This window comes from Ruditapes philippinarum, unplaced genomic scaffold, assembly GCF_026571515.1.
Source record: "Ruditapes philippinarum isolate M1 unplaced genomic scaffold, ASM2657151v2 ctg2063_1_1_1_1, whole genome shotgun sequence".
Taxonomy (NCBI): Eukaryota; Metazoa; Mollusca; class Bivalvia; order Venerida; family Veneridae; genus Ruditapes; species Ruditapes philippinarum.
Window position 1 is genome coordinate 45,148 of NW_026853715.1, and position 22,884 is coordinate 68,031.

The 22,884-nt window shown below is 32.5% G+C and overlaps 1 protein-coding gene across 4 annotated transcripts in view; it reads left to right on the forward strand.

The window, feature by feature from the left end:
- Window positions 1-425: 425 nt before the first annotated feature.
- The window catches only part of LOC132737624 (isoleucine--tRNA ligase, cytoplasmic-like), a 28,209-nt gene continuing 5,750 nt past the window's right edge, over window positions 426-22,884 (forward strand). Inside the window, exons 1-21 of one of the 4 annotated variants that reach the window (XM_060724957.1) lie at window positions 426-580; window positions 6,664-6,789; window positions 7,094-7,250; window positions 7,899-8,018; window positions 8,212-8,346; window positions 8,867-8,951; window positions 9,417-9,545; window positions 10,275-10,362; window positions 11,031-11,091; window positions 12,311-12,409; window positions 13,650-13,772; window positions 14,583-14,773; window positions 15,368-15,571; window positions 15,890-16,084; window positions 16,349-16,435; window positions 17,009-17,092; window positions 19,325-19,469; window positions 19,690-19,810; window positions 20,567-20,736; window positions 21,284-21,405; window positions 22,348-22,450. In XM_060724957.1, the coding sequence (XP_060580940.1) occupies window positions 6,671-6,789; window positions 7,094-7,250; window positions 7,899-8,018; window positions 8,212-8,346; window positions 8,867-8,951; window positions 9,417-9,545; window positions 10,275-10,362; window positions 11,031-11,091; window positions 12,311-12,409; window positions 13,650-13,772; window positions 14,583-14,773; window positions 15,368-15,571; window positions 15,890-16,084; window positions 16,349-16,435; window positions 17,009-17,092; window positions 19,325-19,469; window positions 19,690-19,810; window positions 20,567-20,736; window positions 21,284-21,405; window positions 22,348-22,450 (2,538 nt within the window). In that variant the 5' untranslated portion in view covers window positions 426-580; window positions 6,664-6,670. Of the gene's footprint in view, window positions 581-6,660; window positions 6,790-7,093; window positions 7,251-7,898; window positions 8,019-8,211; window positions 8,347-8,866; window positions 8,952-9,416; window positions 9,546-10,274; window positions 10,363-11,030; window positions 11,092-12,310; window positions 12,410-13,649; window positions 13,773-14,582; window positions 14,774-15,367; window positions 15,572-15,889; window positions 16,085-16,348; window positions 16,436-17,008; window positions 17,093-19,324; window positions 19,470-19,689; window positions 19,811-20,566; window positions 20,737-21,283; window positions 21,406-22,347; window positions 22,451-22,884 lie in introns of all 4 variants that reach the window. The other 3 variants (XM_060724956.1, XM_060724959.1, XM_060724958.1) reach the window with 3 other exon arrangements.

Here is a 22,884-nt window from a genome sequence, read left to right on the forward strand (position 1 = left end):
AAAGCTCTACAAAAAAATTCAAATAATAATAATAATAATAATAATAATAATAATAATAATAATAATAATAATCATCTAAACTTTATTCCGTACAAATTGTAGTATTTGTAGTACGGCTGTTATTAATTAAACGTTTTCATTATTAAACATATGAAATAACCAACCAAGAAACATGTATACAGTACCGAAAATCATTCAAATACAAAAATATATCATAGCAATCAACAATAAAAACATCATTAAAATTGTCAACAAGCATAACACAAGCATATCTTTGACGAAATGCATGAGATAATAGATAATTTATCGTCGACACCGAGAACTGGTGGTCAATTCCCGGGATTACTATATGTTTAATACGATCCCGGATCCCGGCTTTTCTGTAGGCGCCCGGGATTTCCCCCCCCACCCAGAATTATCTCTATATATATTTACAACGTGTTATTTTCATGAAGCACCGCCGGTACATGTGAGGTGATGCAACGAGTGTCAACTTTTTTGTAATTATTTCCTCATCTGTTAGTTTATAAAGACCTCAAATATATAGCTTTTGAATCATTTTGCTAGACAATTATTTTAGGTAAGCAGCTTTGCCTATTCATCAGCTTTGCTTATAATGTTATCATTTTATGGGTCTCCCTATTTACCGACAAGAACCGTCAGGAACCGACAAGAACCGACAAGAGCCTATATATTACAAATAAACAAGTACAGATGTGTTTTTATGATTGTTAAACATGCAGGGCATATATATATTTCATAATTGATAATTTTTTTCTTGTTAATTTATAGAAAATTAAATATATGCGTACCGACAAGAAAAATTCGAGTGCAACGCGTACTGTTACTGTTACGTTGACACCGACAAGAAAGATTTGTTATTTTCAATATGATATAAATAATATAATAAGTTGCAAAAGTTGTGGTCAGAGTATCTTATAAACATGTTTCAACCTTATTTCTAGTCATAAAATAGTTTTTCATAACATTGCATGAATGTATATGCAACCGACAAGAAAAAACCAGGGATCATGCTTAATGAAGATTTACCGACAAGAAATTGAGAACGAGCTGTAGTTTCGATGTAGAACATGTTTATAATCTTTTTTGTAACTAAATAACTTTTAAGACTTTCATATTTAATATTGAATGCATTTAAGAAAAAAAATATTTGTGTTTATTCCTTTAATTATAAAAATATATTTAACAAATCGGTTACCGACAAGAAAAAAACAGGGATCATGCGTAATGAAGATTTACCGACAAGAAATTGAGAAAGAGCTGTAGTGTAGATGTAGAACATGTATATAATCTTTTTTTGTAATTAAATAACTTTTAAGACATTAAACTTTCATATTTAATGCATATAAGAAAAAATATTTGTGTTTATTCCTTTAATTATAAAAATATATTTAACAAATCGATTACCGACAAGAAAAAAACAGGGATCATGCGTAATGAAGATTTACCGACAAGAAATTGAGAAACGAGCTGTAGTGTAGAAAGAACATGTATATAATCTTTTTTTGTGTAATTAAATAACTTTTAAGACATTAAACTTTCATATTTAATGCATATAAGAAAAAAATATCTGTGTTTATTCCTTTAATTTTAAAAATATATTTAACAAATCGATTACCGACAAGAAAAAAGCAAGGATCATGCGTAATGAAGATTTACCGACAAGAAATTGAGAACGAGAAAGAACAAGTATATAATCTTTTTTGTATTTTTGAAGAAAATTGATGATGTATTTGTTAATGAAAAAAACATTGAAACCTATTTCGACCCCTCCACGGGTCTCATCAGGTGGTGGTTCATTTCTCCACTATAGAAGTAAAGAAATAAACAGATATCCCCACTATAGGTTTTAATATTTTATTATCATAATCATATTTCTGCATTTAACTTACGAGCAGTTACGCCACGCCAGAGGTTACAGAAATTTTTAAAACTTTTTAAAAAATTTAAAATTATTTACATAAGTCACAGCACTGCTTTTAACTTACGGGCTTTTGGGCCGCGCCAGAGGTTGCAGAAATGTGAAAGTTCATAAAAGTTATGTACACAAACACAACACTGCATTAAACTTACGGGCAGTTACGCCGCGCCAGAGGTTGCAGAGATGTTTACAAAACAAATCATAACATCAAAATAGATATAAAATTTAACATTTATTCTACGTAATTCACAACACTGCTTTAAACTTACTGGCTTTTGGGCCGCGCCAGAGGTTGCAGATGTGAGACAATACACTATGTACACTGCATTGAACTTACGGACTTTTACGTCGCGCCAGAGGTTACAGTGATAAGTATAGCTATTTTTATTCGAATCGAGCCCTTTTTGGGAATGATAAAGTTTTTGAGTCCTTTACCCTCCTTTTCTGTCCTGGTTTCTTAGCTATTGTAGCTGTCTTAGGAATGACAAGTTTGCCATCAGTTGACTTTAAAGTTTCTTTCTTCTCATGAAATTTTGAAACATGTATCATTTTTTCCTGTTCATTTTTACTTTGCCATTTTGATATTGAAATCTTATGGGCCATAGCAGATGGGGCCAATTCAAAGTCACCATGACCGTACAGTGCACCTCTGACCAGGGCTTCTTGATGTTTAACTTCACTTTCCAGCATATCTATAAGTTCTCACATGCAGCAGCAGACATATTGTTCTGTTCGGACATACAACTACTTGCAGTTGTATCAGACTCATGACTTCCAACAGACATATTGTTTTTATCGGACATGATACTTTTTTCATTTGCATCGGACATTTGAACGCTAGTGTGTGTGATCACGGACACATCGGACATGAAATGCTGCGCACTGTCGGACTCTGCTGCATGCTGTTCTACAGAATCCTGCATAAACGTAGAATGAAAAATAGTTGGACAACATGTATAACTTTCTGACGGTACCTTTGGGTCACTTAAGGGTGGGAAATCATCATAATTATCAACATCGATCAATGATACACCAGACTTTTTTAAAATCGGTACGAAGTGATTTGGTAACCAAATTTTGTCGGTTGTCAAATTAGTTCTAGTCCACATAATTTGAATTGGCTCTTTTTTTGCAGACTTCGTACCGAGAGGATAAAATGTTTGATTCAAAAGACCTACTGTTTTGTCCAAAATTCCATTCTTTGGTGGGTAGACCGACTGTATTGGTATTCCAATGACCGATGTTGCGGCAAGTATAGACCAAACAGATGAAAATTTATAATTTTGAGCAATATCAACGCAATCTTGATGTATGTCTGGGGCAACGCAACTCAAATTGCGGTAGTTTTTCTTGTATATATTTATGTTTTCATTCAATTCAATGCATGTTCTAACTCTTATTTCAGTTGCCAAATTTTCATGCCCAAAGAGTGCCACAGAAATTGCATTAAACAAACAAGATTTCTTATAATCAAATTCCCCATTTTTGTATGAACAACTAAAGCAATGAAATTCACATGAATTTGCATCGGTAAGTGTTGCCAAATTTGCTTTAGTAAGTTTTTGACATCTGATATGAAACCATTTATCACAAGAATCACAAGCAACAACAGACTTTACACAGTTTTTGCCACAATCACCACAAGGATAAGCCGTCCTGAAGAAAAAAGAGCCTCAATTATAAACAATGAAAAAAAAAAATAATATTCTTACAAAATATTTAAGAGATTAAATAAAATAAGGTTTAAGAAATATGTATTTCTTCCTTTTTATTTTTAGTTTATTTTGAATCGACTGTGTAAAACTATTATGTATATATAAATGACAAAGGTAATATAAATCTCTCACCAAATTCTCTGTGCAAGCAAATATCGCAGTGTTTCAGCTAGACTGAGAACCACAATTGTGATAAAATTTTTCTTTCGTTGCTACTTTTTATATACATCTTTCTTTCACAGCTTTTCATTTCGAAATTGTTTTCGCACCTTTTCACCCCAAGCGTTTGCTATGAACAAGCGCAATACACGCTTAAAGTTTTCACAGCTTTGATTAAATTAAATCGCTCAAAGCTAACTGAGTGAGAAACACACGCGCACAAGCTTTAATTGAGTAATATCAATCAATTTTGTTTGAGCAATCGATTTTTTAATTTGTAATTGGAAAAATATTTATTTTTATTTTATGCCCTGAATATGGTATATGTATATATGTTAATAAATTAATTGAATTTATTTAATGTTTTCGTCCATTATTTTATTTTATTTCGTATATTCTTGTTGCATGCTTTACCGGTGTACTTGTGTAAATATTGTAAATGGATTATAATTGGATAATTTAAATGTCAGGTATGTAAAACTTTATATATGAAATAGATTTTGATACATTTATGAAATACTATTATTTTAAACAACTATAACTGATCACTTTCATTCAATATGTTATATCTTCGTACTATAACTGATCACTTTCATTCAATATGTTATATCTTCGTATACATTATGACTCTTTAAAGAAAACATGAAGCATGATAATATTTCTTGTTGGTACTGTAGGCATGAAAACATTTCTTGTCGGTTGACATGAACACATTTCTTGTCGGTACAGAAATATTGTCTAAATGCAGAATATTTTGTAATCAATGACAACTACAATGTTTTAAATTATTTATTGAATATAGGCTGACAATAAATCATTTGAACACATTTAAAAACCTACTCCATTGCTAGCAATAATTAATGAAACTTTCTTGTCGGTAGCCGCGAATATTCTCATAAGGTCATTCATTAATGATGATATTCTTAATTGAATTAGAAAACATTTAACATAATAATTATTATTTATAATACAAAATAATCTTAATAAAAATAAATTATGATTAAACACTTATTATACACAAATTCTTAATGTAATATCAATGATAGGAAGATGGCCGATTTCTTGACGGTGAGAAACTGAGACTGACTTCTTGTCGGTATAGATATTTGCCTATAAACATGGTTCAGAAAGGATTTATTATGTTTTTTATGTAAAAAATATTAGGAATTGTTATTATTAAATGATAAATAAGTGAAATTAATTCGTATTTTCCCATTTTTACTTCTTGTCGGTTCTTGTCGGTTCCTGACGGTTCTTGTCGGTAATTAGGGAGACCGCATTTTATAAGCTTCATGATATTTACGGACAGTTTGTAAATTTAGGTTTACGGACCATCCATAATCATTGATAATGATAATTTTATAGATTTTTTTCGTTCGTAAAATTGAATACGCTGGAATAATGTCCTATTTTCATTTTTATGTAAAATTTTAATGCAGAAGTGGTATAATAAAATGAAAATATGAGACGTTTCACTTTACACGGCCCAGTTCAGAACTGACAACTATTCACTCTTTAGGGAAGAAAGTGTGTAATCACCGGGATAGCTTAGTCGGTAGAGCTGCAGTACGGTATTCTAAGATACAAGAAACTTTACTTTAAGTCGGTTTACATATTACAAGAAACTTTAGCTAATAAGCTATTTACCGACAAGTGTCCCGAGTTCGAGTCCTGGTCTAACTGCACATTTTTCTCACCCTGTGACAGTTGGCACCCAATGTGGGACCGTGACTGGATATAACTCAGAGTTTGATTTACGTTGCTCTGTATCTCTGTGAAATCGAGGATGAATTTTAATATAGTAGGGGAGTATTTCAAGGTTCAGAACTGTTCACTTATTAGGGAAGAACATGTGTAAGCGGCTGGATAGCTCAGTCGGTAGAGCTGCAGAACTGTATTCCAAAGGTCCTGGGTTGAGCCCCGGTCATGCTGCACATTTTTCTCACCCTGTGACACGCTCCGTAGACATTTCACTGTTTAGAAATTTCAATCCTAAGAGGGTTAACACCAGTCTAGTCTAGACATTTCATTCCCATTTTTTCATTAGTATAGACGTTTCACTCACAATTATTTTTTATTTGTAATCAGGCTGCTATACATGTATCAGTATGCTCAGTTTATCTATTCAAATACAGGGATTTTTTTGCTTATTTTATAACCAATATTTGGTCATATTCCTAATTGAAAATAGAATATTATTTTCCCAATCCACAGGAAATAATCCCAAATTGAAAGTTACAAAGTAAAAATACTGAATAAAGGATTAAAAAATATTTGAAAATAATGGCTTCTTCACTATTATAGTGCTTAAATGTTTGAAGATGCCATCCTAGACACTGAATGGTTACAGGCCTTGATGAATTTTTTTGGACACTCCAAATTTACTTCCCCTGCATCAAACAAAGCTCAAATTTACTAATAATACAAATCTATATATTGGTATAATTGGCTTTATTCAATTACATATTGTTTTTAGGAACATGAGGAGTTGCTGATGTAATAGTACTTGCTCAATTAATATTAATTAAATTGATGCTGGTATTCTTTACTCATTATGTTATAATAATGTCCTCATGTTGTTATTAAATCGTAGTGCATATTCTCTGTCATTTGGAGAGAAAAATCTGATAAGAGAGTCAGAATGGAAAATATGTTCATAGGGAAAAGAGAATCTTGACTGGTGAAACTTTTTTCCATATTTTGTTTTATAATAATGTAAAATGGACAAAATTGAAACTTGGAAAAACATTTCAGTTCATGAGGGTTCCAAATTACACTGTTTAGAATTCCCATTCTAGTATTACTTACACATTGTTTTATTGAAAGTTTCTTCCATTTATCAAGCAGGTGAAGAATGGCGCAGCCAGTGCCGGAGAAAATCTCTTTCCCAGGAGAGGAAGAAAATATTCTTAAATACTGGAAAGAAATAGATGCTTTCAAAACTTCACTTAAACTTTCCAAAGGAAAACCAAGGTAGACTGAATTTAACTTGTGTTGTTTAAAAGAAATGTTGCATTTTTAAAATCCAATTTTGAAGGTTTTTTTCAACACAAAAGACAAGGAAAATGTTCAATTTCAAGAAAGTAAAAAAGTAAACTTACAATTAATTAACTTACAATTCCTGGTTATGATTAAAAAAATCTCAAGTAGTTTATAGTTTCCGGAATAATATTACACTTTTACACATTTACATAGTTACATTGTCAGATATCAAACAGTATTAATCCAATATTTAGCTGTTGTTATTAATTCTACTATATTTATTGTTCTTGAACAGGTATACATTTTATGATGGGCCCCCATTTGCAACTGGACTTCCCCATTATGGACATATTTTAGCAGGAACAATCAAAGATGTTGTAACAAGATGGGCACATCAGAGTGGTTTCCATGTTGAGAGAAGATTTGGATGGGATTGTCATGGTTTGCCAGTTGTAAGTGCTGATTCTCAATATTGTATTTATATTTGGTATATCATGGTGTTTGTAATGTTTGGAGTTATTCGAGTAGAAGCTGACATATTATTTTAAGTGCATGTATGACTGACCATGCTGGGATATGTCATGCTTTGCAGTTATACTTCATGCATAATTTGTTTTATCTCAAAAAATGACATAGAGTTGGCCCGAGACTGCATTAAATGGCAATGAAAGTGCACATCAGTTTTAGCATACTTATAAAAGCATCGTAAATTATACTAAATATACCATGTGTTTTCTGAGGGTAAAAAAAGAAGAAAATCAAAAACCAGTCAACAAAAGGAAGAAAATTGTAGCAATATGTTAGATTCAGTTTTTACTTGTTAATGCAAGACGTTAAGCTGCATGCCTCCTGATGTGCCAAAATATTTCAAGAAAATCAAACTTGACAAAAAATAATTTAAGATTTTATATCTCAAATATTTATATTGGGAAACATTGATCAATAAAGTTTACAAGAAAAAACAACAACAAGTAACTGATAGGACATACTGATAAAAGTACATATTTGTGTAATTTATATCTTCATATTGATTCTAATGTTAAATAAATACACTCCATTGAATCATTGGTACAGTTTTTATAATATTACACTTATTGTAGGAATATGAAATTGACAAAACACTTGGAATTAAAGGACCAGAAGATGTGGCCAAGATGGGAATAGAGAAGTATAATGCTGAATGCCGCAAGATTGTCATGAGATATTCTTCTGATTGGGAGGTAAAAATATAACCTTATAATCTTATGTAAAGGGCTTGTTAGTTACAGTAAATGTTAAAGTTTGTGTCTTGTATAGAAGTGTTTCAGTAATCATACGACACTGTATTACTGTTCAATTTCCCCCCACTACCACTGTTTATTGAGAGATATACATGTAATATAAAACAAAGAAATATGTTTATATCTCCATTAGAACATTGTGACTCGACTTGGAAGATGGATTGACTTTGAGAATGACTATAAGACCATGTATCCCTGGTTTATGGAGTCAATCTGGTGGGTGTTCAAGGAACTGTACAACAAGGGGCTTGTCTATAAAGGATCCAAGGTAAGTCATTTATAATACTAATCAATAACATAGGTATTTTTGTTATAAAATTACCTTAATGAAATTTGTATATTGGACATTCACTGTGGGCAGCCTTCAACAAGAATTGTCTTTTTTTTAAGGGATGTTAACTTTGATGTGCTAAAAATAAGGAGACAGCATGATTGTGTTTAGCATTAAACAGGTAGCATAGGCAAGTTGTCATCATAGCCAACATACAGGGAATGCAATCTATGTAAATGTAGTACATTTGTGTAGTTAACTTTATTTATGATGACTTTTCACCTTGTCTGCAACTAAACTGATATATAATATGAAAATATTTTTGCCTCATGGTAAAACAAGCAGAATGAACTGACCTCATATGGAAGCTAAATATTTATTTTAAGACTTCAATATGCTGTCATGTTTCTAGAGAAAACCAAATGCTGTATATTTAACCAGGATCATTTCACAAATTATGTGTTTTATATATTACATAGACATGTATGACAGTGTTAACTCTATTTTATTTGTGTAGGTAATGCCATTTTCTACTGCCTGTAATACACCACTCTCAAATTTTGAGTCGGGACAGAATTACAAAGATGTGGTTGACCCTGCAGGTAAATGTTATATGAATCATATTTAGATATTTTTGTTTCAGTTTCATGGCTCTGCCTCTTATCCCAAGAAGCGTCTGTTGATTTACAACATTAACATAAATAATATGTAAAATCTATTGTCATTGATTTTTTTTTCACTGTATTTTACAATCAAATAAAGGCTGTTTCCCCTTGCCCAAAATAGGTTGATTTTCCCCTAAATATGCTAAAATTTCCCCCTGCTCTTACAAGAACTTCTATCAGCTAAAAGACAGAAAGCTGTTCCTATAGACAGCTTCTGCTATGTACCATGCATGTTAAAGTGAATTAAAAATGAAAATTTCATAAAAATGGGTTGGCATTTTCCATTCTCAGTTGTTGGAATCTGATTTTAGGTTTCCTCCATTTTCCTCTTTGGAAAGCCATGGCTTGTTTTGAAAATTGGAAAAAAATTAAATTATCAAGATAACATTTCTTTCCTTTCAGTAATTGTCAGTTTCCAGCTGGAAGAGACACCAGGTGTGTCAATGATTGCCTGGACAACCACTCCATGGACATTGCCTAGCAACCTGTCACTGTGTGTGAATCCAACCATGGACTATGTCAAGGTCAAAGGTGAGTAATAGATGAATAAATGATAACTGTTTTTAAGAAATTTGGAACATTACAAGACTGTGGTGAAGTGGTAATGCACTGCAGAGGTTGAGTTTTGATCCCATGCTCCACCACTTACAATGCTGATGGTCCATCAGACAAGACCTTATAAACCAAACTCCCATTTATGAATGAATTATACTGGACATTTAACAAACTAGGACCGTCTTGGGCACACAGGCACCTGCTGCTACCACTCATTACCCCTAAAATAACTACAAATTCTTCTGGGGTATAGCACTATGGGTAGCCAAATGAGACAAAAAAACTGAAAACAAAAATTTTAGCAAAAAACAAGAATTACAATTATAAATTTGGAAAAAAATGCTCATAAAGTCTTGGCATTTACAAATACCCAAAAGCCCAATTTTCAAAATATTATAAAAAATGATACCCTTTTGACTTATAAATCAATACTATCTTTGACTGCTCTCATGGTAAACCTCCACTTGATTACAACAACAATGACAAAAGCTAAAAATATGTTAAGAAAAAAAACCAGATAGAAGTTACAGTCCCAACATTTTATCTTTTGTGTGATTATTGTCTTTGCTTTTCCTTCATGTTTAATAGAAGAGTAGATAAGCAAACATTTGAAATAAAGCCTTTTTTATATAAAGAGCATCAAATATATATTTTATGAGAAGTCCGTGCAAGTCATGGGATAAATTTTTGTTTTTATCATTATAGACAATAACACGGAGAAGGTTTACATCATGATGGAGGCTAGATTAGAAGCTCTTTTTAAAAATCCTGAGGAATATACAGTCCTAGAAAAGTGAGTTTAAAGTTATCTTTATCTGCATGGTATGCTCATGTTTAAAACCACTTTTGACTTCTCTGTTTCAAAGAAAAAGTTGAGCTGTTATGATCTTTGCGTCGTCATCATCATCGTTGTTATTGTCGTCCTGCAATGTAATCTATTATTCAAAGATGGTATCAACATGAAACTTTGAATACTTGTTTATCATGACAAGGTGCAGTTGTTAGACAAGGGGCATAATTATGAAAGCAATATGTTTAGTAATTATGTCTCATTTTATAAAAATTGGTTATGATAGGTGTTACCCTTAACAGACAAACGTTAACGCTGCATGTGATGCTCTTGTGTTTATATACAATACTGTTAAGTTCATCCACCAAGAAGACAGTAGGATTCAGTAGATTGATATTAATTTTTGAATTACATTGTGTGCATCTGTATGTTTATGAAATCATTGTCTGGTAATTCTTTGTAAAGTTTATAAGGTATACGCATATAATAAATGATTTTCACCGTTTATATTCATAAAAATCCAATAATGGCCCAAAGACGCATGCTTTGTGAAATAAATGTTCTGAAACTTATTTGACTTTATTGAATGTAGATTCCATTGTATTGGTACTCGTACTTGATATTGATATTATGTTCTCATACTGAAATGTCTCTTTGTTTTTTTCTTCTAGATTTCAAGGAAAGGTGCTTGAGAATAAAAGATACAAACCACTTTTCCCATACTTCAGTTATGTAAGAAATGTTTATTTTTCCATAATTTTAAATATATAGTCAGTCCTGTGTTATATACAGTTTATTGAAAGACTGCATGTACCAAACATATTGTTTGACTTTAGGAGAAATTGGTAATTACTGGTTAGTTATCTACAAAAGTCGATCTTGTGGATCAACAGCTAAGATATGATTAACCCTTTCGCTGCCAGAGGGTTATTTATTTATTGATCACCTATTTGCCAGAAGGTTTTCTAAGAAATTACTATATTATTGATAAATATAATTATTATTATTTGCTATTAGTATTATAATTATTATATATGTTTCCAAATCTGCTAGTATAATAACAATCATTGTCGATGGTATAATTATCTATATATTTATTATTATTATAATTATTATAGAAACGGCAAAAGCCGTCCATATGGCAAATACGCCGAAAATAATAGGGACGGCTGCCGTCCCTAAGGCAGTGAAAGGGTTAAAATCATATTAAAATAGGCATACAAATTCAGAACATCAAAATAACAAAGTTTAAAAGTGATGTTGTCCTACCTGCTATGGATTAGAATCTTGTGAAACGGGACTACATATTCTTTCATTGAGGAAGCTATTTACTGATTCTTCTATAATTCTCACTCATACCTGAAATATTGTATGGAGGGGTAGCTGAGGTCTTCCACCATCAAAAACAGTTGGCAAGTTGCCATTTGTGACCTTTACAATGCCAGTGTTACTTTAAACTTGGCATTAAAGTGTATAAAGCTATATATCTGCTACAAAAATTATTGTTTGAATTTTAAAAAAGACTACTTCCAAAATGCTTGTATGAAATAAACATGGTAGATAATTGCCTTAAAAGTGAATGATGCATGCCCAAAATCATTGCTAAAGGGATAAATCCTACTTAAAATAAAAAATTATTTTTTGTTCCGGAAAATTTTATTCTGTTTACGTACAATAATCATGTGTGTTAAATAACAGAGACATTCTATGTTACAGCTTTTTCGGGACGACCATATAATACTGGAACCAGTATAATTTTACTGTTGATAATTTTTATAGAAATATTTCATAAGATATAGATTGATACCCTTTAAAAAGCAACAAACGTTTTATGTCATAGCATATAGTATTACCACATATGATAATTTTTATTTCGAGACTGAACATATATGCATATACAACAATAAATGATAATGGTGAGTCTAAAGTTACGCTGCATGTGATTTTCCAGATGGGGAAGAAGTCTGGAGCATTCCGTGTATTATGTGACAGTTATGTGACAGCAGAGAGTGGTACAGGTGTAGTACATCAGGCCCCATACTTCGGAGAGGTAACATTCAATATTTTATTATAAGATGTAACATAGAAATGTTGGTATGAATAATTAGAACCTGAAATAGGAGATAGCATTCCTGTTAGCTGAATAGGTAGATCGTTGGACTGTGAAACGGGTGACCCGGGTTCGATTCCCAGACATGCAGGTCACTCTCGTTGTGGTTGATCCTAAAATCTTTTCTACGATCATTCGCACTGTACCTCTGCTCTGGCATATTCAGAAGTTCATTGCGGAAGTGAAGACAACTAGTACTGGTAAATTGCTTGACAGTCTGCCCAGGAACAATGCTGTGGCTGAACTGTGCTCTGGTAAATTCAATATGGCTTACTGTCGTGATCTGGAGTGAAAACTACCAACACCACCACCTGAAATAGGTGATATATTTAGGGTAAACAGTATAGACCATGGTCATACTTCACAGGTTGACCTGGCTCATTTCTGGTGGCATATGTGTGCCATTATTGCTGCTTGTGTTTAAAAAGTAAACAACAGAACAAGATTAATTAATTTATTTAAAGAATAGCTGAATGACAAACATTTTCATTATGAACATTCAGTTGATGATGATGGATGGTTTTACAAACGGTAACAAATTATTAATTGCAGATTGAATCTTTCCATAAAAATACATTAGAATGCTTGTGCATTTCTTACTTATAGATATTGTATGTGTCTTGCTATTGTATACCTGTCATAACTTATTGTTTTAGGATGTTTCTAAACATTTTTGAATGTAATCAGATTTTGTCATGACTGATTTGTTAAAGTGAACTGTTAGTGATATTCTTTATAGAGTGCATAGTTATAAATACTAGAAAAGTATTGATTTCTCTCTTTATTTGAAAGTGTTCCAATCTTTACCCTGCTGGAACCAATATTGATTAGTGTATGAAACCAGTAGAGCCAGGCTGGCCAGCATATATATATATATACAGTCTTACTAGGCTCTATATTGTAAGATGGTTGACAAAAATTCCATCTTGATATCCCTGAAATTGATAAAAGATAATTCCAAAAACAATAGCTAAAAATGTCAAGAAATTCATTAGGTTTACGATTACCAAATCTGTCAAAAACCATTCCTCATTGTGTTAATATTTTGTACAGTACTTCATATGCTTCTTCAAATGATCAATTTTTAATGGCGGGAAAATAATGAATTTAAGAAATATAAAATTTTGCTTTTTTTTTGAAACGAGTATAATGTTATAGAATTGTTACTGTGTATTAACAGGATGATCAGCGTGTATGTTTGAAGTATGGAATCATCACCAGAGACTCGGAGATGATCTGTCCTGTAGATGCTAGCGGCAAGTTTACTGCTGATGTTACAGACTTCCAGGGACTGTACATCAAGGTAAATTAGTATCTCCATTTAGAGTGTATTGTTTATTGTTGATTGACTTGCATTGCTCGGACCTGCATTATTTACTATTTATGGGAGAAGCTTTTAGCTAATAAAATATTTCTATAATTACGTTGAGGATGGGACTTGCATAATGCTTCTGTGTTACAGTCATATGCATAGGTGAGAGGGAGATGATATTGTTTATAGATAAAAAATTAGGTGAATAAGTTAAGTTCTAAATATTTAGATAGATTAATGGTTGTAGTTTAGTTAAAGGGACTTAACTGAGGTATTTTGAAATGAGGAAGCTAAAATATGATTTTGGGATTTTTGTTCCACGGACCAATAATATGAGTGCAAAATATCAAATCATTTGCTCACTTTGCTTTTCAAGAATAAACATTTTAATTTGCAGAAATGACCAAAGAATTAAAAGCATTTTAAGTATTTCAATTAAAATTAGGCTAAAAATTGCACAAAACTTAATTTAAACTTAATTCTGAATATATTTATTATTTTTGAATATTTTACCGTTTGAAGTGCCACAGTTGATCTTTGTTAGAATTTCGATTTTTTGTTTACCTCAATGGAGTTCTTCTTTTAATGGTTTAGTGCTTGTGTCTGAAGTGATAAACAGTATGTTACCCATGACATTCCTCTACCAATGACCCTTGAAAAGCCTCCATTCTATATTAATAGTCTGGTTATTACTTACCTGGTTGTTACTTACGAAATTGAATTTATCAATATATTAGTTAATAAATAAAATCAGTTGTGAGAATTAATATATTTTATGAAAAAAAATTCTGACCATTTCAGGATGCTGATAAGAAGATCATGAAACATTTAAAGGAAGTAGGTCATCTTGTACATCAGAGTGAGACGAAGCATAGTTACCCGTTCTGCTGGCGGTCAGAGACACCTCTTATATATAAAGCTGTACCAAGCTGGTTTGTGAGGGTAGAACAAGCACAAGAACAGCTGTTAAATAATAACTCGCAGACATACTGGTAAATCTATTTCTATTTAAAAGACATGTAGATTTATCATACAGTTCTTTTATACATGTTTGATGAAGTTTTAGCTGAAATATATTTCCTGTCCAGAAATATTTTGTACTCCATTGATAAGAAAAGAACGATCATACTCTTAATTTCAAACAAGCTCAATATAACTTCTAGTTATTTCCATGGTTACATTTAATATGATGTATAAAATGTATAATATTTTTATTTGTATATGTACACATTGTGAAAATATTTAAGGAAAGCAATAAGCTTGTTCTTGACCTATCATCTGTATTAAGTCCTACATTTATATCTGTACCTAAAGGTTTGATAGGACAAAAAAAGATATTCATTTTTCAATTTCCGCTTGAGTTTTGCTAATATGGTTAAGTAAAACTTCAGTATATGTATATTTGCAATTATATATGTTCATGGCATGTGTCATTTATGTATTATATGTTGTATGTGTATATGTAATATGGTGATGAGCTTTTTATGCTTAAACCAAGAAATAAAATTTCTGTTATGTTCTATATAATATTGATAAAAAAAAAAAATGTTTTATTAACATTAATGATAAATATAAACATCCTGCAGGGTACCAGATTTTGTAAAAGAGAAGAGATTTGGAAACTGGTTGAGAGAAGCTAGAGACTGGGCTATCTCTCGTAACCGTTACTGGGGTACCCCCATCCCATTGTGGGTGTCTGATGACCTAGAAGAAGTTGTCTGTGTGGGTTCCATTGAAGAACTGGAAAAATTGACAGGGGTCAAGGACATTAAAGATCTACATAGAGAAACGTATGTATTGATTAACTCTTATAAATTAGTATTTCTGGTTATTGTATGCAGATTGTAACTTTAATGATTTTACTGTTATCTTATCTGTTCTTGATGTCTGTTATTTGTGTATGGTGACACATAGCTTATGTTATGTAATATAGAATCATTTTGTAGAAAATCTAATAATATAAAATGTAGATTTACATGATTATCTGCTATACTGTATACTCAATACCAGTCAATGTTTCATTTGACCAATGTTAACATAACAGGATGATATAAGAAAAAATAACACTATAGTAAAATCATACAAAGAAAGGCTGTTCCATCTTTCAGAATTGATAAGTTGACAATTCCTTCAAAGCTTGGGAAGGGAGTGTTAAAACGTGTATCGGAGGTGTTTGACTGCTGGTTTGAGAGTGGTAGCATGCCTTACGCTCAAGTTCACTACCCGTTTGAAAACAAGAAAGCATTTGACGATGCATTCCCTGCAGACTTTATTGCTGAAGGCATTGACCAGACTCGAGGATGGTGAGCATACAATTATTATCTGTTTCTATTACATTTGTAAAGGTCCTTCTAAATTTAATAGGAGTTAACCAGTTATTGCACTAAGGTGAACAATTAATTTTATGTATGCAAATTAGTTAACCTTATGAATTGAAAGCACTTTATTAAGATATTCAGATGAATTATTAAATTAATCATTTAGTTTAATAAGTTTGTACAGCCAATGACTGATACACTGTTTCTAGTACATTCAACTATTAAAATGAATGTTTTGTATATTTACAGGTTTTACACATTGCTAGTGTTGTCTACCTTGTTATTTGGAAAGCCACCATTCAAGAACTTAGTGTGCAATGGACTTGTCTTGGCTGCGTATGTTTGGTTACACTCTATTTATACTTCTGTCTAGGCTTGGTTTAAACATATTTATTTTTATATCTAGTTACAATATTACACATCAAACACAAAATTTATACAAAATCGTGATTAGTGGATTGAACGGGAAGCTCAAAGCTTATTGTAATTCTCTCCACATAGGCTTATTAAGGCTTATTTATAATATAGATTTTTACAATGATATATAGAAGGATATTGTATAGTATCAAGTTCAGATATAAATATCTGAAATTATGAAGACTGTCATGATAAGGTTCACAGTGCCAAGCCACAAGTTTAGCGGAGTGGTGGCCTATTGAGTGGAGTGGTAGCCTAGTGGTTAAAGTGTCTGCCTCTCAACACAGGAATTCTTTGTTTAAAGTCTTATAAGGGTCAGGATCATGTATTCCTCATCTAACACCAGTACTGGTTAGATACAGCAAGCAGTCAAATTGATACTGGCTAAGAAAACTTTTGTTAAAAAAGCATTGTTTCATTTAAGGACTTCAAGTTGAACTTTTTGTTTATCTCCATACTAACAAATATTGAACTATATTTTTGTATTTATAGAGATGGACAGAAGATGAGTAAAAGAAAGAAGAATTACCCAGATCCCCTTGAGGTTGTTCATAAATATGGTGCAGATGCACTTAGGTATGTATCCTGTACCTAAAATAAATATGGATCATTTATTCCACCTTTTATACCAATTTTATCCAAACTGCTGCTGTTTCTGATCCCTTAAAGTTACTGAATTATTATGCCCCCTTTTGAAAAAAAGGGGGTATATTGCTTTGCACTTGTCGGTCCGTCGGTCCGTCGGTCCGTAGACCAAATGGTTTCCGAGTGATAACTAAAGAACCCTTAGGCCTAGGAACTTCAAACTTGGTATGGTGATTGGTCATGACAAGTAGATGACCCCTATTGATTTTGGGGTCAAGGGGTCAAAGGTCAAGGTCACATTGACCTTGTAAGCAAAAACGGTTTCCAATCAATAACTAAAGAACCTTAAGGCCTAGGAACTTCAAACTTGGTATGGTGATTTGTCATGATCAGTAGATGACCCCTATTGATTTTGGGGTCAAGGGGTCAAAGGTCAAGGTCACATTGACCTTGTAAGCAAAAACGGTTTCCGATCAATAACTAAAGAACCTTAAGGCCTAGGAACTTCAAACTTGGTATGGTGATTTGTCATGATCAGTAGATGACCCCTATTGATTTTGGGGTCAAGGGGTCAAAGGTCAAGGTCACATTGACCTTGTAAGCAAAAACGGTTTCCGATCAATAAGTAAAGAACCCTAAGGCCTAGGAACTTCAAACTTGGTATGGTGATTGGTCATGATCAGTAGATGACCCCTAACGATTTTGGGGTCAAGGGGTCAAAGGTCAAGGTCACATTGACCTCTTAGGTAAAAGCAGTTTCCGATCAATAACTAAAGAACCCTTAGGCCTAGGAACTTCAAACTTGGTATGGTGATTGGTCATGACCAGCAGATGACCCCTACTGATTTTGGGGTTAAGGGGTCAAAGGGAAAGGTCACATTGACCTTGTAGGTAAAAATGCTTTCCGATCAATAACTTAAGAACCCTTAGGCCTAGGAACTTCAAACTTGGTATGGTGATTGGTCATGACCAGCAGATGACCTATTGTATTTAGGGTCAAGGGGTCAAAGGTCATGTAACATTGACCTTGTAGGTGAAAACGGTTTCTGATCAATTTACTAAAAACGCTTAGGCCTAGGAACTTCAAACTTTGTATGATGATTGGTGGTGACCAGCAGATGACCCCTATTGAGTTTTGGGTCAAGGGGTCAAAGGTCAAGGTCACATCGACCTTGTAAGTAAAAACGGTTTCTGATCAATAACTTAAGAACGCTTAGGCCTAGGAACTTCAAACTTGGTATGGTGATTTTTCATGACCAGCAGATTACCCCTTTCGATTTTGGGATCAAGGGGTCAAAGGTCAAGGTCCCATTGACCTTTTAAGTAAAAACGGTTTCTGATCAATAACTAAAGAACACTTGGGCCTAGGAACTTCAAACTTGGCATAGTGATTGGTCATGATCAGCAGATGACCCCTATTGATTTTGGGGTCAAAGGTCAAGGTCACATTGACCTTGTATGTTAAAACGGTTTCGGATCAATAATAAAAGAACCCTTAGGCCTAGGAACTTCAAACTTGGCATGGTGATTAGTCATGACCTGCAAATGACCCCTATTGATTTTGGGGTCAAGGGGTCAAAGGTCAAGGTCACATTGACCTTGTAAGTAAAAACGGTTTCTGATCAATTAAGTAAAAACGCTTAGGCCTAGGAACTTCAAACTTTGTATGATGATTTGTCTTGACCAGCAGATGACCCCTATTGAGTTTTGGGTCAAGGGATCAAAGGTCAAGGTCATGACCAGTAGATACTTGATAACCCTTATTAATTGTTTGATCACTGGGTCAGAAGTCATGCATAATTACCTTATCACATGAATAATTGGCTGCTGATAGGGGGCATACATGTTTTACAAACATATCTTGTTTCAAATGAGTGTGCCATCCAGATTGTATATAGAACACAATTGGTGGTGTAAAGATGCATGTGCATTTCTTGATTAATGGTTTCAGGGGCACATTGGTTGATCTTACTTTAATATTGAAAAGTGGAAATATTGGAAAGTGAAATTAGAAAGACCATGTAATAAAGTGACTCTTTCAGTCAGTTGTTGATTCTTCATACTCCAGTAAAATACAGCAAAAGAACAGTAATATACAGCAAAAAAAACAAACATACAAGAAAAGCAGAACCTCGAAAATAGTTTTCAATAAGGTTAGAAGAGGATATCTCTTAACTGGTTTAGACTGGAGTGTAATATAATGAGTATATTTTTATATAATAGGTTATACCTGTGTAACTCACCAGCTGTGAGAGCAGATTCTCTCAGGTTTAGAGAAGATGGTGTAAAAGATATTCTCAAGGATGTTTTCCTTCCATGGTATAATGCCTACAGATTTCTCATGCAAAATGTGGAGAGATTACAAAGGGTAAGTGACTATGCTTGAATCTCTGCTCTTCTTGAAGTTGAACATAAAATAATACTGTATATTATTCAATAATACTCTTTTCAGTCAGTGTTTTTTTTTCTGCATAAAAAATGGCCAAATATAGGCCTTTTGATAAAACTATTGAAAATACACAATGTAATGTTGAAATTGTTTATATGAACTTTAGTCAGATTGAGAATAAAGTGTATGTATTTTATAGGAAGAGGGAATGTCATTAGAGTACCATGAGGAAAAGTTGGGAAGCTCTGAGAATTACATGGATAGATGGATTTTGTCTTTTACACAGTCACTCATCAAATATGTAAGAGAAGAAATGCAAGGTATGTTTTTAATGGTAGCTGCTCAATATGTATTTTAGATTTGATACTTATTATTCTTGAAAACCACAAATTACAGCTGAAATTCGTAGGCACATTTAAGTCCATCATACAAATTAAGGTGTTTAAGGGTTGAAGTATTTCAGACATTTATATTATCTGTCAATAATTGGAATAAATTGCACGAACATCATCACAACATTAATATCTTAAGTTTATATGGTGGTGATTTTAACAGATATTCTTTATGGTCACATTGACAATATTCCTATCTTTTAGTCACAGAAAGTGTGCCAATTGTTTTGTGATATTATAATGGCTGTGTTTATTATAGATTCTCCATTCACAGATTACAATACAACCTATATAGAGTGACCCTCTGTAGAGCAAAAATCTCTTTACAATAACAGTATCATTTCTTTCCAAAGTAAATCTATAAGAAGACTTATTCTTGAGCAACACATTTCTGTACCTAAAGGCTTTTGCTTTGCAGAGATTTTACTGTATTTTCAAACATTACATATGTTAGTTTTAAACAAAATCTGCTTGTGTCAACTAACAATATATCACTTGAAAAATATTTCTGGAATCATTGGGGACTGTATGTATGATAGTGTTCTAAACACTAAAATGTTAAATGATATATCCACATTGTTAATCTCCACATGTTCTTTTATGTTTGACATAGATACAAGAGGGCGATTTCAGATATTGTAACATTGTAAATAAAAGTCTATACCTCACTATTTTATATTACAGCGTATAGACTATACACAGTAATGCCACGGTTGGTAAAATTTGTTGATGAACTGACCAACTGGTATGTAAAGATGAACAGGAAGAGACTAAAGGGAGATGGTGGAGCTAGTGACTGTCTTGATGCCCTCACAACATTGTTTGCTGTACTCTTCTCTATGTCTAAAGTTATGGTGAGTAGTTGTATAACACTTACTAAATGTTAGTCTAATAATTATGATATCAGTATTAAATAACTCAGGTTGAGTATTGGTTAAAGCAACTTTTTGTAGAAGTTCTTGTCCCTCGTCAATGTGTTTTAATCCTAATCACAATATAAATTCTGCCATGTTAGGAAGTTATTCACTTATCAAACAGATGATTCTGCCTTGCTGCCAATTATATTGTTGTGTCAAACTGGAAAAGTCATTTCAAGACTTAAAAAACTTGCCAGTATTAGTTAAAATCTACTTTTGAGAAATTGACTTATTACTATTACTAAGGAGAACAAGGGATAAGTATTCATATAGAATGAAATAAGATTGAACATGTAATTGACTACGTAACAGGAAGATTGACCAAACACAGAATACAAGTGTTAAAGCAGTATATATTCTCTTTTGTGAACTGAATATTACTTTTAAGAGTAAAGACATTTTCATGTGAAACTTTTAATTGTGTTTACTTCTTAGGTAACTTGTTTTCTATCAGATATTTGCATTTTGAAATTATTATTTCTAGGCACCTATGATACCATACATCACTGAATTAATGTACCAAAATTTAAAGCATCTACTAGACCCAGAAGCAATGAAAGGACAGGACACTCGAAGTGTGCACTTCATGATGATCCCAGAACCTAGGTACATTATCTTATTATTTCATGTAAAAATTCTTATTTATCTTTGTTCTGGACATCAGTCAGTCATTTACAAAAAAAGTAACAACATCTACTTAGAACTGTGAGGAGGTAAAGCAAGTATCTGGAAGCTTTTAAATAAAACATAACATTTATCTGTATCAATTCTAATCTTTGAACATTTCTAACACCAAATACACTATGTAATGGAAGTATGTAATGGAAGTTTCATTTCTGTTCATCAACATATTTAGCATATTGAGCAGGTCTGTACCATCTAGATAAAAGCAGACCTACAGTTAGCTAAAGGTCTTCAGCGTACCCGTTTATATACTATGACATGACGTGAACGCTGAAGATAACCCCGTAGGGAAAGTCTACCAATAATCGTGCCAGGAATCTGGCACGCTCGTATTTATTCATCGAACATGCCATGAAGTAAAGTGAAGCATACCTTGATAAAACTCTATATATAATCTGTTGATAAGCCAAGGATGGACAAATAAAAATCTTATTACGAACATAAACTACCTAATAGTTTCCGACAGGTAAAAATTTCGGCACTTGCCCGCCATATTGCCAAAATGTTTGACCACGTGATTACGAGAATGACCTTTATGAACCCATGTGCCGCCAATATTTTTATAAAATACTTTTTTTTAAAGATATTGAAAAAGGTGATTTACTGACTTTTATATTCAATAAAATCATATTAAAGTACTAGAAAATTAATGAAAATAAATAAAAACATTATCTTGAATAAAAATATCGAAATTATGTCAACAAAATGTTCTAAATAAGTACATGACTCTATTCAAATCTGTTCCCGTGAATGACGTCATATGAGGCGAGGTCTGACAGTTCTGGCTGTACAAAGGTTAAATGTTTATTGATATACTAGATCACTATGTTTATGAACAATGTTTTATATATTATAATTTATCAGGGAGGATTTGATTGACACGCACATTGAGTCAGCTGTTGCCAGCATGCAGTCAGTGATAGAACTTGGACGTCTTGTCAGAGAAAGGAATACATTACCTATCCGGGTAAATATCATTTATCATTATATCACTACATCTTGATTGCCTCTTTCCATTTAGTTACATGAATTTGAGATTTTTTTATTTTAATTCTATGTAATATGCAAAAAGCTTCACTGGCCTTTTAAAATGTTCATGATATTTTACAGCTGGTAAACAGATTCCCTATAAATGGATGTAATATTTCAGTCTTAAAAATCTGAAGATGTAAATTTGGTCCGTATGGATTTGTGTTCATTAGTCTAAGAGAAAGATTTAAATGATTGTTATTTGACTCCCCAAGTAAAGAATATTATATTTAGGTTTATTTGGGTTTATATTAATGAGTAGTTGCAGCCTTTTAAGAACCTGTTCTTTAGCTCTAAGATAATCACATCAATTTTAATGTTTCTCCATCAGTTAATGCATATAATACATGTAAAAGAAAAATGGACTTGAAA